The sequence below is a fragment of the Bos grunniens genome, chromosome 8 (genome assembly GCF_055505025.1).
Source record: "Bos grunniens cultivar Pamir isolate PY7600 chromosome 8, Bosgru_T2T1.0, whole genome shotgun sequence".
NCBI lineage: Eukaryota > Metazoa > Chordata > Mammalia > Artiodactyla > Bovidae > Bos > Bos grunniens.
The window spans coordinates 6098146-6119718 of record NC_141172.1 but is presented as its reverse complement, the minus strand read 5'-3'; the positions used below and the strand labels follow the sequence as shown (position 1 = coordinate 6119718).

Here is a 21573-nt window from a genome sequence, read left to right as displayed (position 1 = left end):
TTGTAGGTACTTGGAGGACGACTTTTGTCATAGCTTTGGAATGTTTTAAAAATCCTTCTAAGGAAGTTGGAGCCAGTTGTCTGCCTCCATCAAGAGCTGAAAAAAAGGGGAAAGCAAAGAAACCCTTTGGGTTGCACTTAGAAAGGAAGAGAGTACAGGCCCTGAGGAGGCCCAGACAGGGTCTGTCTCTGGGAATCTGACAGTAAGCGAGACCCTCTTCCTCACTGAGCCCCTTCAGTGGACTCTTCCTAGAGTTCCAGGCCAGCATCACTTGGTTCACACCATCATGGTGCTAAGTTGTATTTGCCAGAAAGCAGAGGCCAGGTCGCCTGCATGGTGGATTTCTGCCAGGAAATGTACCTATCCCACGGTGGCTGCTGGATTCCCAGTGGATTTGGATAAGAATATGAGGAAAAGGAGGAATTGTGTATTGGGTTTTTGTTTTTGTTTTTTTAATTTATTTAAGTAACCCAATTTATGCATCTTCCTGGACATTCCTACCTCTGAGTGATTTGGGGGGCTAGAATTGATCCAGGGTTCTCTGTACCTCTGTCTCTACTGTGGGAGTGATGTGGGCTTGGTGTCCCTCTCAGAAGAGGTGATCAGGCTGTCTATAAGGTGAAAACTGCATTGTCCATATGGGCTTCCCTCGGCTTCTGATTCCTTTGTAAAAACAAGTGGATTGGAACCATATACCTCATGTCCAGCTCTGACCCTCTGAGAGTCAGTGAGGGTGAAGTCTTGGGGTGTGTGTTGGAGGGGGTGGATTTTAATGACTTTAGCACAAATAGAAATAGAGTGAAAAAAACAGGAACCTCTGAAGGATGATTTATGCAGCTACTGGCAAAAGCAGGGGTCTTTGGGCCTTTCCTTAGGGTCTGAGGACAACAGCCCAGCAGAGGTCCAGGCAGCGAGGAGAAATATGAAGCCTGGGTCCCCATCCTCATCCATGTCCAACCTGTCCAGTTGGAGAGCCATTTGGAGGAAGTTGTGACATTTATTGGTGGCACTGAGGCCCAGCAGACACTCTGAGAGTGAAAAAAGGAAAAAGAAAATAAAACTAATACAATAAATGAATATAAAATATATTCTGATATCCATGTACTTATGTCTTGGTTTAGGAACAAAATGTCTTCATCTCTAGTGAAAAGTGGGGAAAAACTCATTCCCCCAACTTTAGAAATACTCTCAAATAGGATGGAAATTCAAACCACATTGAGGGAAAGACTTTGAGAACTGGTCCATACCTCTCAGATCTCTGGCTGGTGTAAATTTATTTACCTGGTAATAAAATAAATGAGATTGGAAGGGAAGAGGCAATGTTCTCATTATTTGCAGATGAAAGAATGGTCAGCTTTGGTAAACAAATATGTAAGATCACTGTGGAGAAAGCTATAAAACTTAAAGACATATAAAAAAGACATGAACAAATGGGAAAAGATATTGTGTTCTTGGATTGGAAAGCTTAGCAGTATTCTTCCTTCCAGATTCCCCCTCAAAGAAAATCTATAAATTTAATGCGGTCCCAGCAAACATCCCAACAGGATTTCTTAAATTCAACTTATCAAGATGATTATAAAATTTATATGGATGAGTTATTGTGCAAGAATAGCCAAGATAGTTTTTATGAATAAGATGTAAGAAGAGAGAACTTGTCCTGCCAGAAATCAAAACAAATTAAAATAAACAGGTACTGGCACAGAAATTAAGGCAATGATGTTCATTACAGCCCTGCTGTATGCAGCAGTGAAAAATTACTTGCTGAAAGACAGCCAAGGCATTAGGAAAGGGGAACCCATGGTATAAAAAGACTGGCAGCAAGCAGTGGATCCTTTCAGATATCAAAGTGCAGCTAAACAACTTTGGGAATTATGGATTAGAATGTAAATGTACTTTTACCATGTAAAACTAATAAATATTCTTCAAAGAGTGAGATAGATCTTTGTTGATGGTGTGTGCTTAGTCAGGCAGTTGTGTCTGACTCTTTGCAACCCCATGGACTGTAGCCCACAAGGCTCCTGTGTCCATGGGGATTCTGCAGGCACGAATACTGGAGTAGGTTGCCATGCCTTCCTCCAGGGGATCTTCCCAACTCAGGGATCGAACCCATGTCTCCCGTATTGCAGGCGGATTCTTTACCATCTGAGCCACCAGGGAAGCCCCTCTTAAGGCATAGGAGGAGTTATTTCCTCAGGGCAAGAATTCTTAAAGAGAATTTTTTTTTCAAGCTTTCTCTGGAGTCTAAAGAATATTATGACCACACTGTCAAAAACCTTATTTTTCCAGGGTCATAGTTTTATAACGAAACTTTAGACCAGATAGTGCTCAAATTGGCCCTGATAACAAGGGCAGATTGATACCAGCAGGGATTGTCCCTCTGGGGGAGTGGGGGTCTGAGTTTGATCAGCCCCAGGCTGTTGATTATAAGAGAAAGTCCTGGGCATAAGGGAACTTCAGTCCATTTTCCTATCCTATGTCAATAAAGATCTAATATTTTTAGGCCTTTTTTGGGGGGAGGGTGGGGGAAGTGTCCAAATACATGTGCTTCCATGAAGAAACTAAGCTGCAGAAAGGCCTGTATGGTGCGATCCCATTTGTGTTCAGGGCAGATGGCACTGTGCCCTGATGCCTGGGGCCCTTCCAGGTGCCCCTTCCTGGGGGAGGATTACATCTCCCACCCTGATAACATAGGCTTGCCTGTGAGACTTGCTTTGATCAAGGCCATGTGACTACAAGTCACTTGCACAGATTCCAAGCACAGGTATGAAGAGTCATTATGTAGAGCTGACATCACTTTTTTGCCCCTGCCATGAGACCAGCATGACCCAAGTAGAGGTTGCACTGTCAGCCTGGGTCTCAGATTGAATCGAATTACACACATACAACAGAACTGCAGCCAGCTGACGTGTAGTATGAACAGCAGGAAACAACGCTTGAACATAGTAGACCACTGAGATTCTGGGGTTGCTTACTACAACATAACCTAGCAAAAGATGTCTGATACATTGTTAAACAGCACCCCAGCCAAACATAAGTGTTTGTTGAATGTATATGTTTCTCTTTAATGCATCTATATTTGTTACAACTTTTAAAGCAGATGTGATTTGAGTACTACATTTCCATTCACAAAGCTTGCTGGGTCACTGTTTAGAGGTTTTACAACATGCCTTGGTAGGCTTATAATTTTGCTACTCTAAACAATGTTTTTCTTTGGAAAATAAGTCCTGTGGAAGTTATTCCCCTCAAGTTGGTTCAGTTTAACATGCTAATTTCTAGAGGTCTGGCACTTGCAATGGATAACTACCAGGGATGGAAGGTTTTGAACAAGCCTAATACATCCTAGAGATAAGTACAAGGATTCCTGTTGCAGTGGTTATTGTGGCAAAAATTGAAAACTACCTAAATATACATCATAATGAAATAGACAAATTAAATGCTCTGTGTTAATATAAAGAAAAACTGTAAAGCAAATAAAGTAGCTGCATATGTATCAACATAATTAAAACTCAGAAACATATTAACAGGCAAAAATAAAACTTACAGAAAGCTACAAATATCATGTTATTTCTATGAAGCTTAATGAAGCTTAAGACATGCAAAAAAACTATGTACTTTTTTGGAAAACTGTGCACATATATTTACCAGAGTAAAAGCATTCACATGAATTGTAAACATATTCAAGATCCACTGAGGGAAAGAAGAGACTGGGATGATAGGAATCAACAATCTGCAGTGCTTTATTTCTTTAAAAAATTGGAAGGAAATATGGTAAAATGTTAAGATTTAACAAAGCCAAATGCTGGCTTCAAAAGTGGTGTAATATTCTTTTCTTCTCAATTACTGAAATATTTCACAGTTAAAAAAAAGTAAATTTGTAAACTTGGTGTACGGTATGAGGGTATTCATGTAAAGTAAAATTTCAATTTATACAAAGCCATGCCTATCATGTTCAGAGATACATATCTATGTGTGTAAGAGGATGAACAGGAATTGGAAGAATATACAGTGAATTCAAAATAGTGATTGGATAGGGATGGTGATAAAGAATAAAAGGAATTGTTATATTATTTTTGGTACTTTTTATAATTTCTAAATATGAAAATTATAATTAATAATATAGAAAATGTCTGGAAATAGAAAAATTGTTAACCTCCATTGCTTCTAGGGAGCAGGACAGTGGTAATGGTGGAGACTTGTATCTTTCGTGTGCCATCTTTCTGTACTGTTTGTATTCTTAAAGCAATAATGATTTATACAATTTAAACATAAATATAGGGATAAATAAAATACATATATACATGAATGGAAAGAGTTCCAGTGTAGTGCCAAGTCAGATGATTCAAAAAGTAGGGAGTTAAAGGGGTTCCCTGGTGGTCCAGTGGTTAAGGCTTCACCTTCCAGTGCTTGGGGTGCGGGTTCAGTGCCTGGTCAGGGAGCAAAGATTCCACATGCTTCCCGGCCAAAAAAGCAAAATATAAAACAGGAGCAATATTGTAACAAACTCAATAAAGACTTTAAAAGTGGTCCACATTAAAAAAAAAAAATATACAACCTAGAGAGTTAGAAATCATCTTTTCCAAATATTTTATTTCTGAGTTTTGGAGACCAAAGCAAGAGAGGTAAAGCTGCTGTTGGTGAATGTTTTGGCTTGTAATGCTTCTGGAGCAGGTTCTCATTGCTCCCAGCCTATAAGTTTAGTAAATGTAGTTTGTGGTATTGAAGCAGTAGATGGATCTCATTCACATCATTGGTAGAGAGTCCTGGGTAACACTCCTGCAGCTATACTAATCCTAAATACATCAATCCTAAAGAAAATTTTCATTGAAGAAAGGGTTCTGCAGCTTAAAAAAAACCCAAATGACAGAAAAGTACTCTGGTGGTTGGAGGACCTCCTCAAGGCCACTGTGTGAGTTTAAATGTATCGAGGGGGATTTGGGAAAAGTCTGGGTCATCCTTTCACTCAATCAGCTGCACTTCTCTGTCTTTTTTTTTTTTTTTAATATAAATTTATTTATTTTAATTGGAGGTTAATTACTTTACAATATTGTATTGGTTTTGCCATACATCAATCCTAAATAAAGTTTTCATTGAAGGAAGGGTTCTGCAGCTTTAAAAAAACCCAAATGACAGAAAAATCGCTGACAGAGTCATTTATACATTTGATCTGATATTAATCCAGATAATTTTTGAACTAGGAAGGACCTTGATATGTGGTCTAACACTCCCATTTTACGAAGAAGGTCCTAAACATAGGTGCATAAAATGAGTGCTATCCGGTCCATTGCCTGGGAGGAACACAGTCTCCTGGCCCTACTGTAAGTGATCTTCATCCTTCTTTTTGTTTTATGTTAAGTGAATGCAAAGCTAAACAGAGCCCTCCTGACTCTCCTTAGAATCCACGTTTCATGCAAAAAGCTTGCAGGATAACTAGGTGGATTAGTGGGAGAAGAAAATATAAACTGCTGGTGATTGAATTTAACCTGGGTTTGATTAAATAATCCCTAAGAAACCCCCAGAGGAGGAAAGTAGTCCCATGTATACAGTGCTACACCTTAGCTCCCCTCCCCTTCTAAAAGGCGTAAATCTCCCTGAAATGCCTCCCTAGCATTCAGAGCAATAAAGAGGTCACATTATATCTCCATAAATCTCCCCGGCTGGCTGGCTGGCTGCTGCCATTCCAGGAGGTGAAAGGGAAGTTGTTTCCTTTTGACGGCCACTGGGCTGGAAGGAAAAGGCTTTTCCCTCCAGACCCATTGTCTGGATCCCTGAGGGAGCTGGTCTGGCAATTTGTTCAGTATTTCCTTTCTGTCCTTCCAACCTGTCACAAACTTGAAGAGAGGTTGCAGAGTCAAAAGGGCCCAGACTGGCCTGGTATAAGTCTCCTCCAACGGCCCTGATAAAGGGCCTGGCCATAGCGCCTTCTCAGTCTTCCTAATTAATAAAAGGAACAGGATCTAAACAGGCAGCGTGCATGGGTTTAGCCTAGCTTTAGAAACCAAGCAGGATTCGCCAGGGGGCTGGGAACTAAGCTGGTCGAGGAGACTGGACTTGGGGGCACCTCGGGATAAGAACTGGGGTGCTCTGAGAGATGGCAGTGGGTCAATTAGACTGAGAACCTGCTTGGGAAATTGTGGGAGATAAGATGCTCTGATGGGAAATCAGAAAAAGGAATCTTCCCTGCTCTAAATTAAAAACATCACTACATGAAACAGTGGTGATGCTGGTGGAGGCTTATTATTTGCTTTATTGCTTTATTTAACCTATAAAAGAGTTATTTAATTGCAATGAGGAGATAAATTAACATAGTTCAGTATTCGAAAGGTTCACAAGGGAATACAGTTGAAAAGTACTCCTGAGCCACCAGATTATAGTCTCCCTAGAAGCAGTCAGTATTATCAGTTTCTTGTCTGTCCTCCTAGAGATACTTGGTGTGCGTACTAGCAAATATGATAGTTTCAGGTGAACAGGGAAGGACCTCAGCCTTGCAGATACGTGTATCCATTCTCCCCCAAACTCCTCCCCCACATAACACGGAGCATAGTTCCCTGTGCTATACGGTAGGTCCTTGTTGGTTATCCATTTTAAATATAGCAGTGTTGGACGCCTCTTCTTTTTTAAGAGAGTCTTCTATGCCCTGTTCTGTACCGTCTAATATTTCTTAGCATATTTTGTAAAGAATTCCTTGCTGCTGTTGCTGCTGCTATGTCGAGTCAGTCATGTGCGACTCTGTGCGACCCCATAGACGGCAGCCCACCAGGCTCCTCCGTCCCTGGGATTCTCCAGGCAAGAACACCAGAGTGGGTTGCCATTTCCTTCTCCAATGCATGAAAGTGAAAAGTGAAAGTGAAGTCATGTCCGACTCTTAGTGACCCCATGGACTGCAGTCCACCAGGCTCCTGCATCCATGGGATTTTCCAGACAAGAGTACTGGAGTGGGTCGCCAGTGCTTTCTCTGAAAGAATTCCTTATCAGTGTATAAAAGATTTTCATTCTTTATGGCTACACAGCACACCCTCATTGAGTTAATAATAGTCCCATATTGATGAACATATAAGTTGTTTTCCCAATCCTCTGCTGTTACAGGAAAAAATGCCACATTAACTATGCTTGTACGTGAGCCGTTATATGAAAGTGCCAGGGCATCCACAGGATAAATTCCTGGAAGTGGAGTTTCTGGATCAAATGCACTTCTGTTTATCCTCTTGTCAAGATATCCTCATGTTGCCCACCTCCCTATCCCCGTGCCCTGCTCTCCATCAATGTCCGGTCTGCGTGTTTACCCACAGTCCTCTCCCAGGGCACAATTAGGAGACTGAGGCAGGCTGGCGGGAGGCCTGGACTCTGGGGGAGCCAGAACCAGCGCCGGACTTTGTCCACAGCGAGATTGGCAGGCAGCTTTTGACTGGCTTGTCACGTACATGCCTGCACTTGTTGGTCCTGCCCACTGTGGAAAGGACCTTCCTCTCTCCTTCTGTGGGGTGGGAAGAATAGCCTGTGCCTTAGTGGCTACCTGAGCCCTGAGGTCCACCTGCAGAAGGCATTTGGTCATTGGAATGGGAGGATCCTGGGAAGTTGCAGGAATGAAGTTGACATCTCCAATCCCCTGGCGCCTAGGCAGAGATGCTTTTGAAAAGTAAATTGAACATGATATTAGTTATTTCGCAACAGCCTTATTAATCTGCATTATGCAAGTAATATGTAATATACAGGCTGTAAATTTCACTCATTTAAAGTGTGCACTACAGTGGATGGATGGTAATATGTTCACAGAGTTGTGTGTCTGTCTCACAGTCAACTTGAGGACATTTTCATCACTCCATGAAGAACCCTGTACCCGTCAACAGACATTCCCGTTCCTTCTCCCCCAGCCCCTGGCAACCACTAATCTACTCTCTGTGGATTTGCCCGTGGATTCTGAACATTTCATATGAATGGGACCACGCACTCTGATCTTTGTGACCGGCTTCTTTCGCGGTATTAATGTTATTTTTAACCATCCATTTCCCCTGAGCTCAGGAATTTCACACTGCTGTTCCCTCTGCCTCCAATGCTGTTCCCCCCAATACAAAGATGTTTGCTTAATTAGCTGCTGATTTAGTGAATTTTGAACTGTGTTACAGGAAGAGAAAATTCTTGACATAGTCTACTAATTGTCATTTAAAAAATCAACCCAAGTTTTCTTTTTTTCTTTTTTTACTGTATCTTAGTTTTCTTACTCATTCCCCTACCAGTGAATATTTGAGTTGTTGCTAGTGTTTTGCCATTAACACCTAACATATAAATATTTCTGCCTTCCTGTCTGTCTCTTTATCTCTGGGAGTGTTGGGGAGTCTTTTCGATGTATTTTAATGAATTATTAGAGCAATTTTATCACTAGAGTTGGCTGATTTTTAATGCATTTCGTGGAGTACTTTCCTGTATCCATCCATCCATACATCCAGATGGATGTATAATATACATATATATATATACACACACACAGAGATGGGTGTATATGTACACTATGTGTATATGTGTATTTATAGCTAGGAGAACTTGTGGCCCTGTGTATATAATTCCCTCAACTGAATTATGATGTGTGTCCAGGAACATGGATCTCAGTAACCAGGCAATCAGGCAGGCCAGGAGCGGAGCCTTCAGATGTACACTGTCCTACTGGTGTGACTGCTGCCTCATTGAATGCTTTAGGGCGCTGGATTTTGAAATCTGTTCGGTCAAAATGTTCTGAGTTTCTGTTGTGTGCCGAGCACTGCAGATGAAGTGAACCAGCCTGAGAGCAGCATGGGGCTGGGGAGGGCAAAGATCAGGTCACAGAATGTTCTGGAAGCTTAGATGACTTACTCACCATCTTCGGACCTTGGTTTCCTCCACCAAACGTCCACATAGTCACCCAGACATCTCTTCTAGTTTTCAAGACTTGTGTGCCCACCCTCCAGGAGCCAGCACAAGAGTACCAGGATGAGGGGCTGCTCAGAGCTTATCAGGCGCAGAGAAGGAATGGGGGTGTGTTTTGGGCTCAGTACCCAGAGTCCAGGAAGCAGCAAATATTTTCAGTGGCCGATGCCCACCCAGGGCTCCTGTGGCTGTAGCTGAGCCAAAGGCTAAACCCAGCCTGAACCTGGGGAGATGGGAGATGTTGGTGGCCAACTAGAGAACCCAGCATTCAGAGCAGTTTGGGGCACCTCTTTCCTTGCATTCTGCATACACCTTGTCTGGGAGGTGGTGACACCGAGAAACGAGTGTCTGGGGGACCCCGGGGGAGTAAGTGTCAGGGTTGTAGGTCTTATACTTGAGTTCTGTCAAGAGTGGCCATAAGTCTGATGTTAAGCCAGTTACCTGCCGTGAACAGCCAACTTATTGGAAAAGATGCTGATGTTGGGAAAGATTGAAGACAAAAGAAGAGGGTGGCAGAGGATGAGATGGTTGGATGGCGTCACTGACCCAATGGACATGAACCTGGGCAAACTCAGGGAGAGAGTGAGGGACAGGGAGGCCTGGCGTGCTGCAGTCCACGGGGTGGCGAAGAGTTGGACATGACTTAGCAAGTGAACAACAAAACGGTAACCCAGAATAATTAGTAACAAGCACCTTTCCCTCAGAAGTGTTCTACTGTAACTTGTGAGTTATGTGGTATCCTAGCCAGTCCAACGGAGTGGGTGAGGCGGGGGGAGCCAAAGAGGAGGAGCTGTTGGTTCCAGGTTTAGAGGAGGGAGGCTGCAGGGCAGGGTGTCCGTTGGATGCAGCAGCTGACAGAGACCCAGGCTAGTCCTCACTCATGTCTGCAGGGTTCTTCCCCAGGCCCCTTGGGGAAGACTCTGGGCAGCTCAGCCACTGGGTAAAAATGGACAGGATGTGGGGAGGGGGAGCCCACAGAGGACCAGGAGACCACTGGGCACAACAGTGTTTGTAAAAACATTTATTGTCAGAAGGATAAAATATCAACATTAGGAAGAGTTTTAAGATCGAAATTAAAACACAACACAATCTTTTGAGTGTCTCTTTGTTTGTTTGTCTACTTTGAAGACAGTTTCCCAAGCCTGTGCATCACAAGTGGAAAGGGGCCATGGTGACCCTCTCCCAGGAGTCTACATGTGTTTCACTTATATATACAGCAAGCAAAGTAGTATTCTCAGAACCTAACACCATGGATAATCATGAGGCGGTCTGTATCCTTCATGGACTTAACCTTGCACAATGCAGGAGGCTCAGGACATCATGCTCACCAAGGACCAACTGTGAATTCTAAAGCACCCAGAGGGCTTCCCTGGTGCTTCAGTGGTAAAGAATCCACCTGCCAATGCAGGAGGTACAGGTTTGATTCCTGATCCAGGAAGATCCCACATGCCATGGAGCAACTGAGCCCACGTGCTATAACTATTGAGCCTGTGCTCTAGAGCCCAGGAGACTCAACTACTGAGCCCACGTGCCGCAGCTATTGAAGCCATCGTGCCTTAGAGCCCGTGTTCTGAAACAAGAGGTGCCTGAGCACTGCAACTGGAGAGTAGCCCCTGCTCTCCGAAACTAGAGAAAAACTCGCACAGCAAAAAAGACACAGCCAAATAAATAAATAAAAATTTAAAGCTCCCAGAAATTTCTCCCACGTTAGTGACTACCCCTTCAGTCATGGGGAAATCTTTACACTGTAATTATATCCCTGTACCTGGGGATTCTTGAGGGTCACAAAGAGGCAGGCCAGGAGGCATTTCCCAAGCTGGTGTGCTGAAGGGCATTGAAACGCACGTGCCTTGAGATGCTTCTGTGGTGCCGGTGAGCTGGATAAACAGGCATACATATGTGGGTGCTGGACTTCTTGTGGTCCTCGCTGCTAACATGTCATGTCATGACTGTCTTTCACAAAGTGATTTTTGAATTGCTCATGTTCAAAAATCACTGTCTGCTACTGGGAGGAGAATCAGGCCCCCGGCAAGATGGTCAAGCCATCCATCTGCTGGCAGAACCTGGTGGAACTCTGGGTCCACGGTTAAGAGACTGGCCAGTCTTTCTGGGTTGAAAGCTGAGCTCCTCTATTTACTGGACAAGACTTACTTCTCTGAACCCCACTAACACACGTCTTTCTGGGCCTCCCTCCCACTCTGCCCCTGCTGTGAATGCAGACCAAATAGGAATGGAGGCAGACACTTGGGAGCTTGTAGAGCTTCAAGAAAGGATCAGCTGGTCCACAGAATGGAAAGGCTTGTCTCTTCCCACAGCTTCTCCAGTGTCATCGTTGGTTAGAGCTTCAAGAAAGGATCAGCTGGTCCACAGAATGGAAAGGCTTGTCTCTTCCCACAGCTTCTTCAGTGTCATCATTGGTTGCCCCACGGAGCCTTTCTCTGTGTGATGTGTCATTTTTCTTAACATATTCAGTTCAGTTCAGTCACTCAGTCGTGTCTGACTCTTTGCAACCCCATGGACTGCAGCACGCCAGGCCTCCCTGTCCATCACCAACTCCCAGAGCTTGCTCAAACTCAAGTCCATCGAGTCGGTGATGCCACCCAACCATCTCATCCTTTGTCATCCCCCTCTCCTCCTGCCTTCAATCTTTCCCAGCATCAGGGTCTTTTCCAGTTAGTCAGTTCTTCACATCAGGTGCCCAAAGTATATTGCTGCTGCTGCTGCTGCTGCTAAGTCGCTTCAGTCGTGTCCGACTCTGTGCGACCCCATAGACGGTAGCCCACTAGGCTCCTCTGTCCCTGGGATTCTCCAGGCAAGAACACTGGAGTGGGTTGCCATTCCCTTCTCCAATGCATGAAAGTGAAAAGTGAAAGTGAAGTCGCTCAGTCGTGCCCGACTCTTAGCGACCCCATGGACTGCAGCCCACCAGGCTCCTGTGTCCATGGGATTTTCCAGGCAAGACTACTGGAGTGGGTTGCCACTGCCTTCCCCGCCAAAGCATATTAGGCAGTATTAATCCTTGGCATCATGCTGCAAATATTTTCCTCCAGTCTATCATAGCAAGAGGTTGTTCTTTCTTTCCTCCTTTCCTTCCTCCCTCCCTCCCTGTTTCTGGTGGTTCCTTCCTTTCAGGATGTCCTTGCTTACTTGTGATTTTTTTCTTAACCTGACTCATTCTTTAACTCTCACCTCAAGTCCAAAGCCAGGCTCCTCGGTAAATGCTACTGGAGTGTGTGTGTTGGTGGAAATCTATTTCCAGTACAATTACAATATTCACCTGAAGAAAAGTTTAAAGGTCTCTCATATTGCTCAGTGGCTATTAAGAAATGTAGTTCAGGGACTTCCCTGGGGGTCCAGTGGTTACGACTCTGTGCTTCCACTGCAGGGGGCATGGGATTGATCCCTGGTCCAGGAGCTAAGATCCTATAAGCCACATGGTGTGGCCAAAAAAAAGTAGGAAGGAAGGAAAGAAAGAAAAAGAAATATAGTGGGTCACATGTTTCATACAGATTCTTCTCAGCTTCCTTGTTTGTAAATTTCTAAAGCTATCCTGACCCTCATGGGTCAGGGTTGGGATGTAGTGGGTACTCTCTGTGCAGCTCCCGCGTGCCCTGCTGGGCACTCAGAGGCAGGCCCCCAGCTCTCGCTCCGCAGGGCAGCTGCAGCCCGGCCCAGCAGGAACCGCTTCTGTTTAGCAGGAGCTTCCAAAATAGGTACTCTAATCCTGCCAGCCAGCCGGTCGCTGCCTGAGCTGTGTCTGCCCTCCCCGCCCAGCTGCCTGTCACCGGCTGGGCCTGACGAAGCCCAGAAGACCGAAGGCTCAGTCGCTGCCCAAAAACCTCGGGATTTGTTTGCTGCTCGTGCCTCAAACCGAGGCGCCAGCCCAGGGACAGAGCCTGGCCTGTCAGGAAATCCAGGCACAATCTCCGCTGAACTTTGGATGGGACTTGGGGCTGGGGTTCAGCAGGGACCTCTGGGTGGGGCTGGACGTCTTGAAGCCCCTTTGGCTCTGTCCCGTCTCTGGGCGGCCCCTCCACTCTGTTCACCCGGCCTGGCCTCCCACCCACTCTGGCCTTGATTTTGCACCACTGAATTGGCGCTCTGGGCATGGATAATTTCCATTGTGTTTGTGTGTTTTCCCTCCCGAGATAGACTGCAGAGTGACCTGGGGCAGCTGAGGATGTGCTGGGGGTGGAGGTGAGGGGTGGGGCCTAGTGATGCAGCCCAGGCTTCATTGCAATTTGTCGCATTTAATTATTTGCTTTGAGTTGTGCATCCCCAGCTAGATTGAGACAACTTAGGGCAGAGATTTTTGCCCCAGTTTTGCCTAATATGGGCTTCCCTGGTGGCTCAGACAGTAAAGAATCTGTCTACAATGCAAGAGACCTGGGTTTGATCCATGGGTTGAGAAGATCCTCTGGAGAAGGGAATGGCAACCCACTCCAGTATTCTTGCCTGGAGAATTCTTGGCATGGACAGAGGAGCCTGGTGGGCTACAGTTCTTGGGGTCACAAAGACTTGGACACGACTGAGCAACTAACACTTCCACGTTTTACACTTTGCCTAATATATCTCTGTGTCCAGCACTTGCTTCAAAGGCAAACAGAGTGGACACACACACACGGCATGTATCTGGGCTCTGGTGCCCCCACCAGAAACACAGGCACCTGACGGACTCGGCATCTGAGGACTGAGGGAGAGGAGGGTCTCCTCCCTCCCAGCTCTGGCTCAAGACCCAGCAAGTGGTAGCCCCCCTGAAGAGGGAAGGCACGAGGGGCACCTTTGCAGCAGAGCAGAGCCAGCTTTGCAGCTCCAACCCAGCGGCTGGCATGAACGTGGCCGAGTCCATCAGCCTGAGCTCGCTCTCCGGCTGTAGGGAGACAAAACAGCTTTCTCGCAGTACCCAGTGGATGTTGCCAGCTGTAATCCCGGTCTCTGAGTCCTCTCACTTCTCCCCCACCAGCTCCCCTCTCTTCCTCTCCCGTCAGCCCCTCTCCCAGCCCTGACTTGCTGGCCAGCCTGTGGGTGGGTTCCCCAAGATTGATGGAGCCGGCCGGGAGAGGTCAGCTCCCAGCCTGTGTTTGCGTCAGCTAGCCATGGGGGAAGTCAGGGTGGGATCCTTCAACCTCCTGGCCCACATTTTTCTTGCAGGCACTTGGGTGGGCGTAGTCTGCCTTAATTCCTAGGCATATCCGTACTATTAATAAATTGGGCACAGAACAAACCAGGCTGGGTTTTCGCCCCTCCTTTAAAACATTTTTTTAATTGGGCATGGATGGAAGTGAGGAGTTAAATCCCCATTCCTGGGGTGAGGGCTCAATTCATTTTCTGCTTTTGGTTGCTAAAATGATCGTGAATTAAGAGTTCCCATGAGGAGCAGCCCCAGACCACTCAACCTGTCTGCAAGTTCACTCTGCCTATGAGTCTCAAACTGGGTCAAATTTAAGAGCGATACACCTTACAATTGAGAAAAGGCCAGATTCCCAAATCTAGCTCTTCTATCTGTTCCCGCTCCCAAAATCCCAGCCCCCAGTTTCTCCCTGGTTGTTCCCACTCTCTCCCAACCCCACCAGCCCTGACAATAACCCATCACTGTTATCTCATTGGGTGTTTGCAGACCTCTTTACAGCCATTGTTGTGAGGTTTTTTCCCCTCTTATTTGCAAAGTACTTTACAACTTTTATTACAAGTCTTTCCTCTGAATGTGGGGTAACACTGACCCACTTCTGAGAGCTGGATTCCCATTGCCTTTCTAAGTGGTTGGTCCAGATCCCAAGATGCCCGGCACTGGGTGGGTGGGGCTTTTGAAAGTCAAGGCCATGGCCGTGGCCTTCCTCATTAGAAATCAGGCTGCTGCCCACTTGCCCTCGGGAAGTTCCACCCAGGGCACGTCTATGTAATGAGGTGGTTGTTACCAAGGTTCACACAGATGTTAGTGCTGGTTTGGGGCTCCCAGCCTGTAGCCTCTCACCTTCCCCAGAGTGGGAGCTAAGCAGTAGTGTTTGAACTTTCTTCCCCTTCTTCAGTCCATCGGGTTCCTGCTTGTGTCAGATGTAAGAGAATAAAAGGTGCCTTCCCCATGGCATAGTGGGAGTTGCTGTAGGTGATCAGAAGTTTTGGTTTTCTTATTTTTTTATCGTATTTAAAAGCTAAGCAATTATAACATTTCAGAATGATACTTTTAAAAATGAAAAAGCCACACAATTTATTAGCCTAATAGAAGCCCCTTCCTGGTGGTCTCAGCTGCTGTCACAGCGTATAGGATGTTTTGCAAGTTGCGTTTTTTTATTTAACATGGGAAGTAGGCATTTTTCTCTGTCATTAGGTTGTCTTCGTCATAATCATTTACATGTGTGCAACATCCCACTGAGTAGGTCAGATGACAAGATCTGTCTGGTAGAAGACGTGGAGACTTTACCCATTTGGAGGTGTGGTAGGTTGTAGGCAGACGTGGTACATTTACGATGCTTTTAGGAAGCTCGTCCTTAACGGCTTTCCTTTGGCTGCTGTTGTAATGCCCGACTCTTCAATCTGGGTCAGACTTCTGCACCTTCTACCCTAGACAAGCAGTCTCTGCCACCATAATACCCCACTTGCTTAAGATATGGGTCCCGGGGCTTCCCTGGTGGCTCCGTGGTAAAGAATCCACTTGCCGACGCAGGAGACATAGGTTCCATCCCTGGTCTGAGAAGATCTCACATGCCGTGGAGCAACTGAGCTCATGTTCAGCAACAAAAGAGGCCACCGCGATGAGAAGCCCATATATGCCCCATGCACTGCAACTACAGAGCAGCCCCCACTCGCCACAACTAGAGAAGGCCCTTGTGCAGCAATGAAGACCCAGCACAGCCAAAAAAAAAAAAAATTTTTTTTAAAGATACATGGCCCAAATGAGTTCAGTTATGCTGTTATTCATTGCTGATACTGTGGCCCAGTTTGCCCAACCAGGGCATTAGCTCCTGTGTTCATAGCTCCTATGACCTCCATCAGAGTGCTTAAATAGCAGGTACTCAGTAAATATTTGTTAGTGACAAATACATACTTGCCGACCTCCAGTGCCTTTCCCCAGCCTGTAAAATAGTTGCTTGACTGTGTAACCCATTCTGTGTGGCAGGTGAGAAGGTATTTTTAAGGCAAACCTTGGTGTTGGGTTCTCAACGCTCCAGGCCAGTAACCAGCAGAAAGACTGGAACTGCTAGGGAGGCTCCTGAGATGAGACCCTGTCTGGGAGGTAAAACAGTAAGTGTGAAAAGAAAAGGGAATGTCCCCTCCAAAAAAAGAGGAATGGATTGAGAGACCTCTGTTTGTGCAGCCTTCTTTAGATGAATCGGAACATAGGAAAGAGGTTGGTTTGCTCATCTTTAAAAGAAAAAGAGTGTGAATCTTTATCTGTGAGAGGCACGTTCTGAAATATTTATGAGTGAAATGGCAGAAAGTCTGAGAGTTTCTTTAAAAAAAAAAATCAGGTAGGGAAAGTGGGTGGAGGTATACATGAGATACGATTGGCCACAAAATGTTGAAAGCTGGATGGTAATTAAATAAGAGTTCGTTTTCCCATTCAGGCCACATTTGGGCCTGAAAAAACAAACAACAACAAAAAGAATAATTGAGTTGTACTGGGTTTGGAATGGAAAGGTGCTGTAGAAAGTCCTCTGTCCGGAGTTAGACCCGAATGACGAGGATCTTTTGAGGCTGTAGCGCCATCTAGTGTTGATTGCAAACACGCTACAAATGAGGACATTGCAAGCGCCTCTCCTTGGTCTGAGGGCCTTTTATGAACTCCCTTGGCCTTTCCAGCCCTCTCACCAGAAGGCTGGGCCAAGGGAGCAGGGCAACAGGCACGGGTGGGGTGGCAGTGGTGGGTGGAGGGTGACGTGCAGGTTGTTGACGCCTCCCCCGGGTTTGGGAAAGAAAGCTGAGTCCAGGAGCCGTCATGTCATGTGGGGCTCTGAAGGCCGGTGACCTTGCTGGAGGGTTCTCAGTGTGACCTGGGCGCAAAAATAGCCTCTCTTGTGACTGTGTGTGCTCAGCTCCCCAGACTGAGCAAACAGCCCCTCACACCTGCACACTGTTGACTCACAGTTACTTGTTTGCAGGTGCAAATGACTGTTTGTGTACCCAGACTTGAGGGGAGGGCCCCCCACCATCCTTTCCTCTCTTAGCTCATGTTCCCTTAGAGCAGGTAGTGGGGCCACAGAACTGGCAGAATGTGAGACCTTAACCCCCAAGGCAAGGGGGCTAAGTCCTGATGGCAGAGAAAGGCGTTACCCTCCTCCTCAAGTCTCCCCGTGAACTAGAGAAAAATCCACTCTTGCTTCTTGTAGTACGATAAGAGCAATCTGGACACCAGAGTGGCTGTATTTAGGGACAGAAAATTAGAAAGAATATAACATTTTTCAAAACAGGAAGCAATACTATGGAGTCAGAGAGACTTCTGGGAGTTCTCAGCCAGGCTTTAAATAGATAACAGGGAATAAGAAAACCGGCCCAACCTATCTCAGCAGGATGACACGAGTGAGATGTGTCCGTTGTTACCTTCTATAGACATTAGGACTTCCTTAGTGGGCCAGTGGCTGACTTTGAGCTCCCGATGCAGGGAGCTTGAGTTCGATCCCTGGTCAGTGAACTAGGTCCCACATGCTACAACTAAGACCCAGCATGGCCAAATCAATTAATCAATCAATCAATAAGTAAATATTTTAAAAAATTCTATAGACAATGGAAGACAAAGGGGGTTGGGAGGGAGGGGCCTGTGAGCGAGTGCAGGGGAGTGGCAGGGATGGCCACGTTCCTGTGGACAGGTTCCACTCTAAGGCATCATTGCTCATAATATGCACCTTTATCCCTTTGTTCCAATAAGCAAGAAAAATGTCAAGGTATGACATAGCATGATCATACAGATATTGAAATGAGAAAAATGAATTACGACCTTCTCATGCAGGGAAGTTTGAAAATTTCAAGAGCTTTCAAAAAAGAGAGTCCCTTTTGCTCAGTAATTCTATATCTAGGGGAATATCCTGAGAAATAACCAGAAATGCTAAGAGTAGTTTACTGAATGAGCTTTGTCTACAAAAATCAGAAACTGGGTAATGACTTAGTAAAAATTCAGTGAGAATAAAGGATGGTGCATTTCTGTGATGGGATAATATACACTAAAGTTTCTGAAGAATTTCTAATATGGGGAAATGCTTTGATATGAAGTGAAAAGACAGGCTCAAAATGATATGGCCTGACCTCAAGTAGGCAAACCTGTGTCAATGTGTAAAGTATTACAAAGGATGTAATAGAACAAACTTAATAACATGGTGATCTTTGAGTTATAGGATTACATGTGTTTACTATATTCTTTGTACACATTTCAGCATTTAACTTTCTTGAAGTAAATATTTATTATATTTTTACGGAAAAGGAACTGGAATCTCAATTCTGAAAGGGAAAAAAGAGAGAAAGAAGGTCTTGAGTGGAACGCAGTGTCGGGTGAGACCCCAGCTCTGAAGCAGCGGAGGGTCCAGGTGCTGGTGGTCTCTGCCGCCCTGCCTTCCCCTTCTCACAACCAGGGAGAGCCCTGCTGTGTCTGTGATGTCGGCGGTGAAACGTCCACTCCCCAGGACAGGCCTTGGAGCCAGTTCTCCAGGGTGAGGGCAGAGTGAGGAACAACATGGCAGCCCAAGGTGGCCCGTCTTCCACTCCTTGCAAGGGAAGGCCATCGTTTCTGTGGTCTCTGATTTCTGGGCATAAGCAGAGAGCTAATCCTCTGTGTTGCTTCCCACCCAGTAGATATGTTTGATGACTTCTCGGAAGGCAGAGAGTGTGTCAACTGTGGGGCCATGTCCACCCCACTGTGGCGGCGGGACGGGACGGGACACTACCTGTGCAACGCCTGTGGCCTCTACCACAAGATGAACGGCATCAACCGGCCCCTCATCAAACCCCAGCGCCGCCTGGTAAGCAGGGCCTGGTGCCACGTGGCCAGGGCGGGGGCAGGTGCCACATGGCCAGGGCGGGGGCAGCGGGCTTCTCTGCTTCTCTCAGCTCCCGGCTTCGGGCTCAGCCTCAGTGGGCAGCTCCTGGTTTCAAATCTGGGGTTTCAAATTATCTGTCAAAGAAGGTGCAGGTTGAAGGATTGGGTGGGTGGCAAAGAGTCATTTCGTCCACCTTCAGTGTTAGTTTGAACTGTGAGGATGGTCCAGCCCATTCAGTTCAACCCCTTAATTATGCAGAAGTGAAAAGTGAGGCTGTGCCTTGCCTGCATTGTGTGGTGTGTCTCCTGTGCTCACGTCAACCCTGTGAGGAAGGCTGACTCTTCCTTTTCTGTTGTGACTCACTCAGTTTTCAGCTGATCCGTTGACAAACCCAAAGATTATGTGAGGGTGTGCTGGGCCCTGTAGCTGGGGAGGAGATAGAAGCAAGTTTTTGGCTCCTAGTTTCCTGGTCATTTCTACCACGATTTAATTTTGACCAATAGCTTTCACAGATATTAGGGAAGGAAGAACAGAGGGGATAAACCGTGGTGCTTGCTTCCCTCTCTTGAAGTCAGTGTTTGAAGTCTCTGGGATACAGTAATTGTCAACTCCCGCCCCTGAGGCCCAGGTTAATTCTACTTTCCGGAGAAGTTTTTCTGCCTACAGTGCCCAGTGGTTGCTGGGCTCTTCCCTGACGTGAGTGACAGATAATGTCGCTGACGCAGCAGGAACAACCAGGATTTGCTGTCTCCGGCAGCCCAGCCCTCCGTCCCATGCACCCGTGAGAGGCTGGGGTACCCGATTCCCATCATCCGGGCATCGCAGCATCGGAGCATCCCTTGCGGTGGCCCCGCCCCGCGATTGTTCCTGGTGAAGCAGATGCCATGGCACCTGCCTTGGGCCTGAAGGGTCTGTCTCCTGTGTTGCAGTCTGCCTCGCGCCGAGTGGGCCTCTCCTGCGCCAACTGCCAGACCACCACCACCACGCTGTGGCGCCGCAACGCCGAGGGCGAGCCAGTGTGTAATGCCTGCGGCCTCTACATGAAGCTCCATGGCGTAAGGCTCCCTCCGCACCACGTCCCGTACTTTCCTCCACAGCTTGGGTCTCATCCCTCTTCTTCCCCACAGATCATAATTCATTGTCTCCTTAAATATACTTAAATCTGGAAGGTCCAGAGACTGTCTTACAGCAGTCTATTAAGGCTGCTGTAACGATGCCATAGACTGGGCAGCTTGGGTCTCCTGCATTGCAGGTGGATTCTTTACTGACTGAGCCACCCGGGAGGCCCACGGAGCAGCTTGTGTGTGTGTGTGTGTGTGTGTGTGTGTGTGTGTGTGTGTTAGTCATTCAGTCATGTCTGACTCTTTGCAACCCCAGGGACTGTAGCCTGCCAGGCTCCTCTGTCCAAGGGGGATTCTCCAGGCAAGAATTCTCCAGGCAAGTTCTCTAAAGTGGGTAGCCATTCCCTTCTTCAGAGGATTTTCCCTACCCAGAGATCTAACCCAGGCCTCCTGCATTCCAAGTGGATTCTTTACTGTCTGAGCTACCAGGGAAGCCCTACTGGGCAGCTTAACCAACAAAAATTAATTTCTGTGGTTCTAGAAGCTAGAGGTCTGAGATCAGAGGCCAGATCAAGGGAGGACCCCCTGTCTGGTGGCAGATTTCTTACTCTGTCCTTACATGGTGGAAGGGGCAAGGATGCTGTGGGGTCTCCTGTATAAGGCCACTAATCCCATTCATCAGGGCTCAACTTCATGACCTCATCACCTTCCAAAGGCCCCACCTCCTAATACAATCACCTTGGACTATAGGTTTGTGAACATGTCAGTTTGAGGGGGATACACATTCAGACCATAGCAGAGACATTGCTAGGGAACATCACTTCCATCTTTAATACTACCTAAGTCTAATTCCCATTTTACCGATGAAAGAGACTCAAAAGTAGTCTGTATATGTGGTAGTATGATATATAACAAAGGTAACAATTCAATGGATAAAGAATAGCTTTTTAAGAATGCTTGTATTGACCCAGTCTGGAACACAGAAATGAAACTTGGCCTCTGCCTCCTACCAAAATCAAAAATAAACTTGGGTGTATTAAAGATATGAAATGTAAAACCTCTTTAAAAAGGGACAGTAAAAATACTAGAAGAAAATATAGAGGGAGAGGTTATATAACCTTGGGGATGGGAGGAGAACTTTTCTTTGGCAAATTTTCAAAACTCTTAAAGCCATAAAAGAAAAAGATATATTTGGTTGTATACCAATTCATATTAGTATATGGAAAAAGATACCCCAAGAAAGTAAAACCAGGGGGTAAGGGGAGAGGGAAATGAGGAGTTCCTGTTTAATGAGCAGAGAGTTCAGTTTTGCAAGATGAAAGTGTTCTGGAGATGAATGGCGGAGACGGTTGCATAACCGTGAATATGCTTGACAGTGTTGAACTGTACATTTAATAATGGTCAAGATGGTAAGTTTCATGTGACGTGCACTTTATGACAATGTTTCTAAAGTACTAATGTGGGCGGGGGTGCACATGAGGGCAGGATTCTTCTGAAGTCAGGATGGTGTTCAAGAAGGTTCAAGGTGGGCGGAGGGGAGGAGGGCTGGGAGGGAAGGACACTTTCTTCCAAAGGTGGAGGTGCTGGCTCATCTGACTAGGTCGACCGGAAGGCAGTTCAAGTTCACGGATGCTACTGCCCCCTTTTATTTTTTA

The 21573-nt window shown here is 46.2% G+C and overlaps 1 protein-coding gene across 4 annotated transcripts in view; it reads left to right on the top strand.

Annotated features, from left to right (window-relative positions):
- The window catches only part of GATA4 (GATA binding protein 4), a 79181-nt gene that overhangs the window by 51937 nt on the left and 5671 nt on the right, over window positions 1–21573 (top strand). For 2 of the 4 annotated variants that reach the window (XM_086414735.1, XM_086414734.1), the window contains exons 3-4: window positions 18673–18839; window positions 19787–19912. In XM_086414735.1, coding sequence (XP_086270861.1) covers window positions 18673–18839; window positions 19787–19912 — 293 coding nt within the window. Of the gene's footprint in view, window positions 1–18669; window positions 18840–19786; window positions 19913–21573 lie in introns of all 4 variants that reach the window. The other 2 variants (XM_086414733.1, XM_086414732.1) reach the window with 1 other exon arrangement.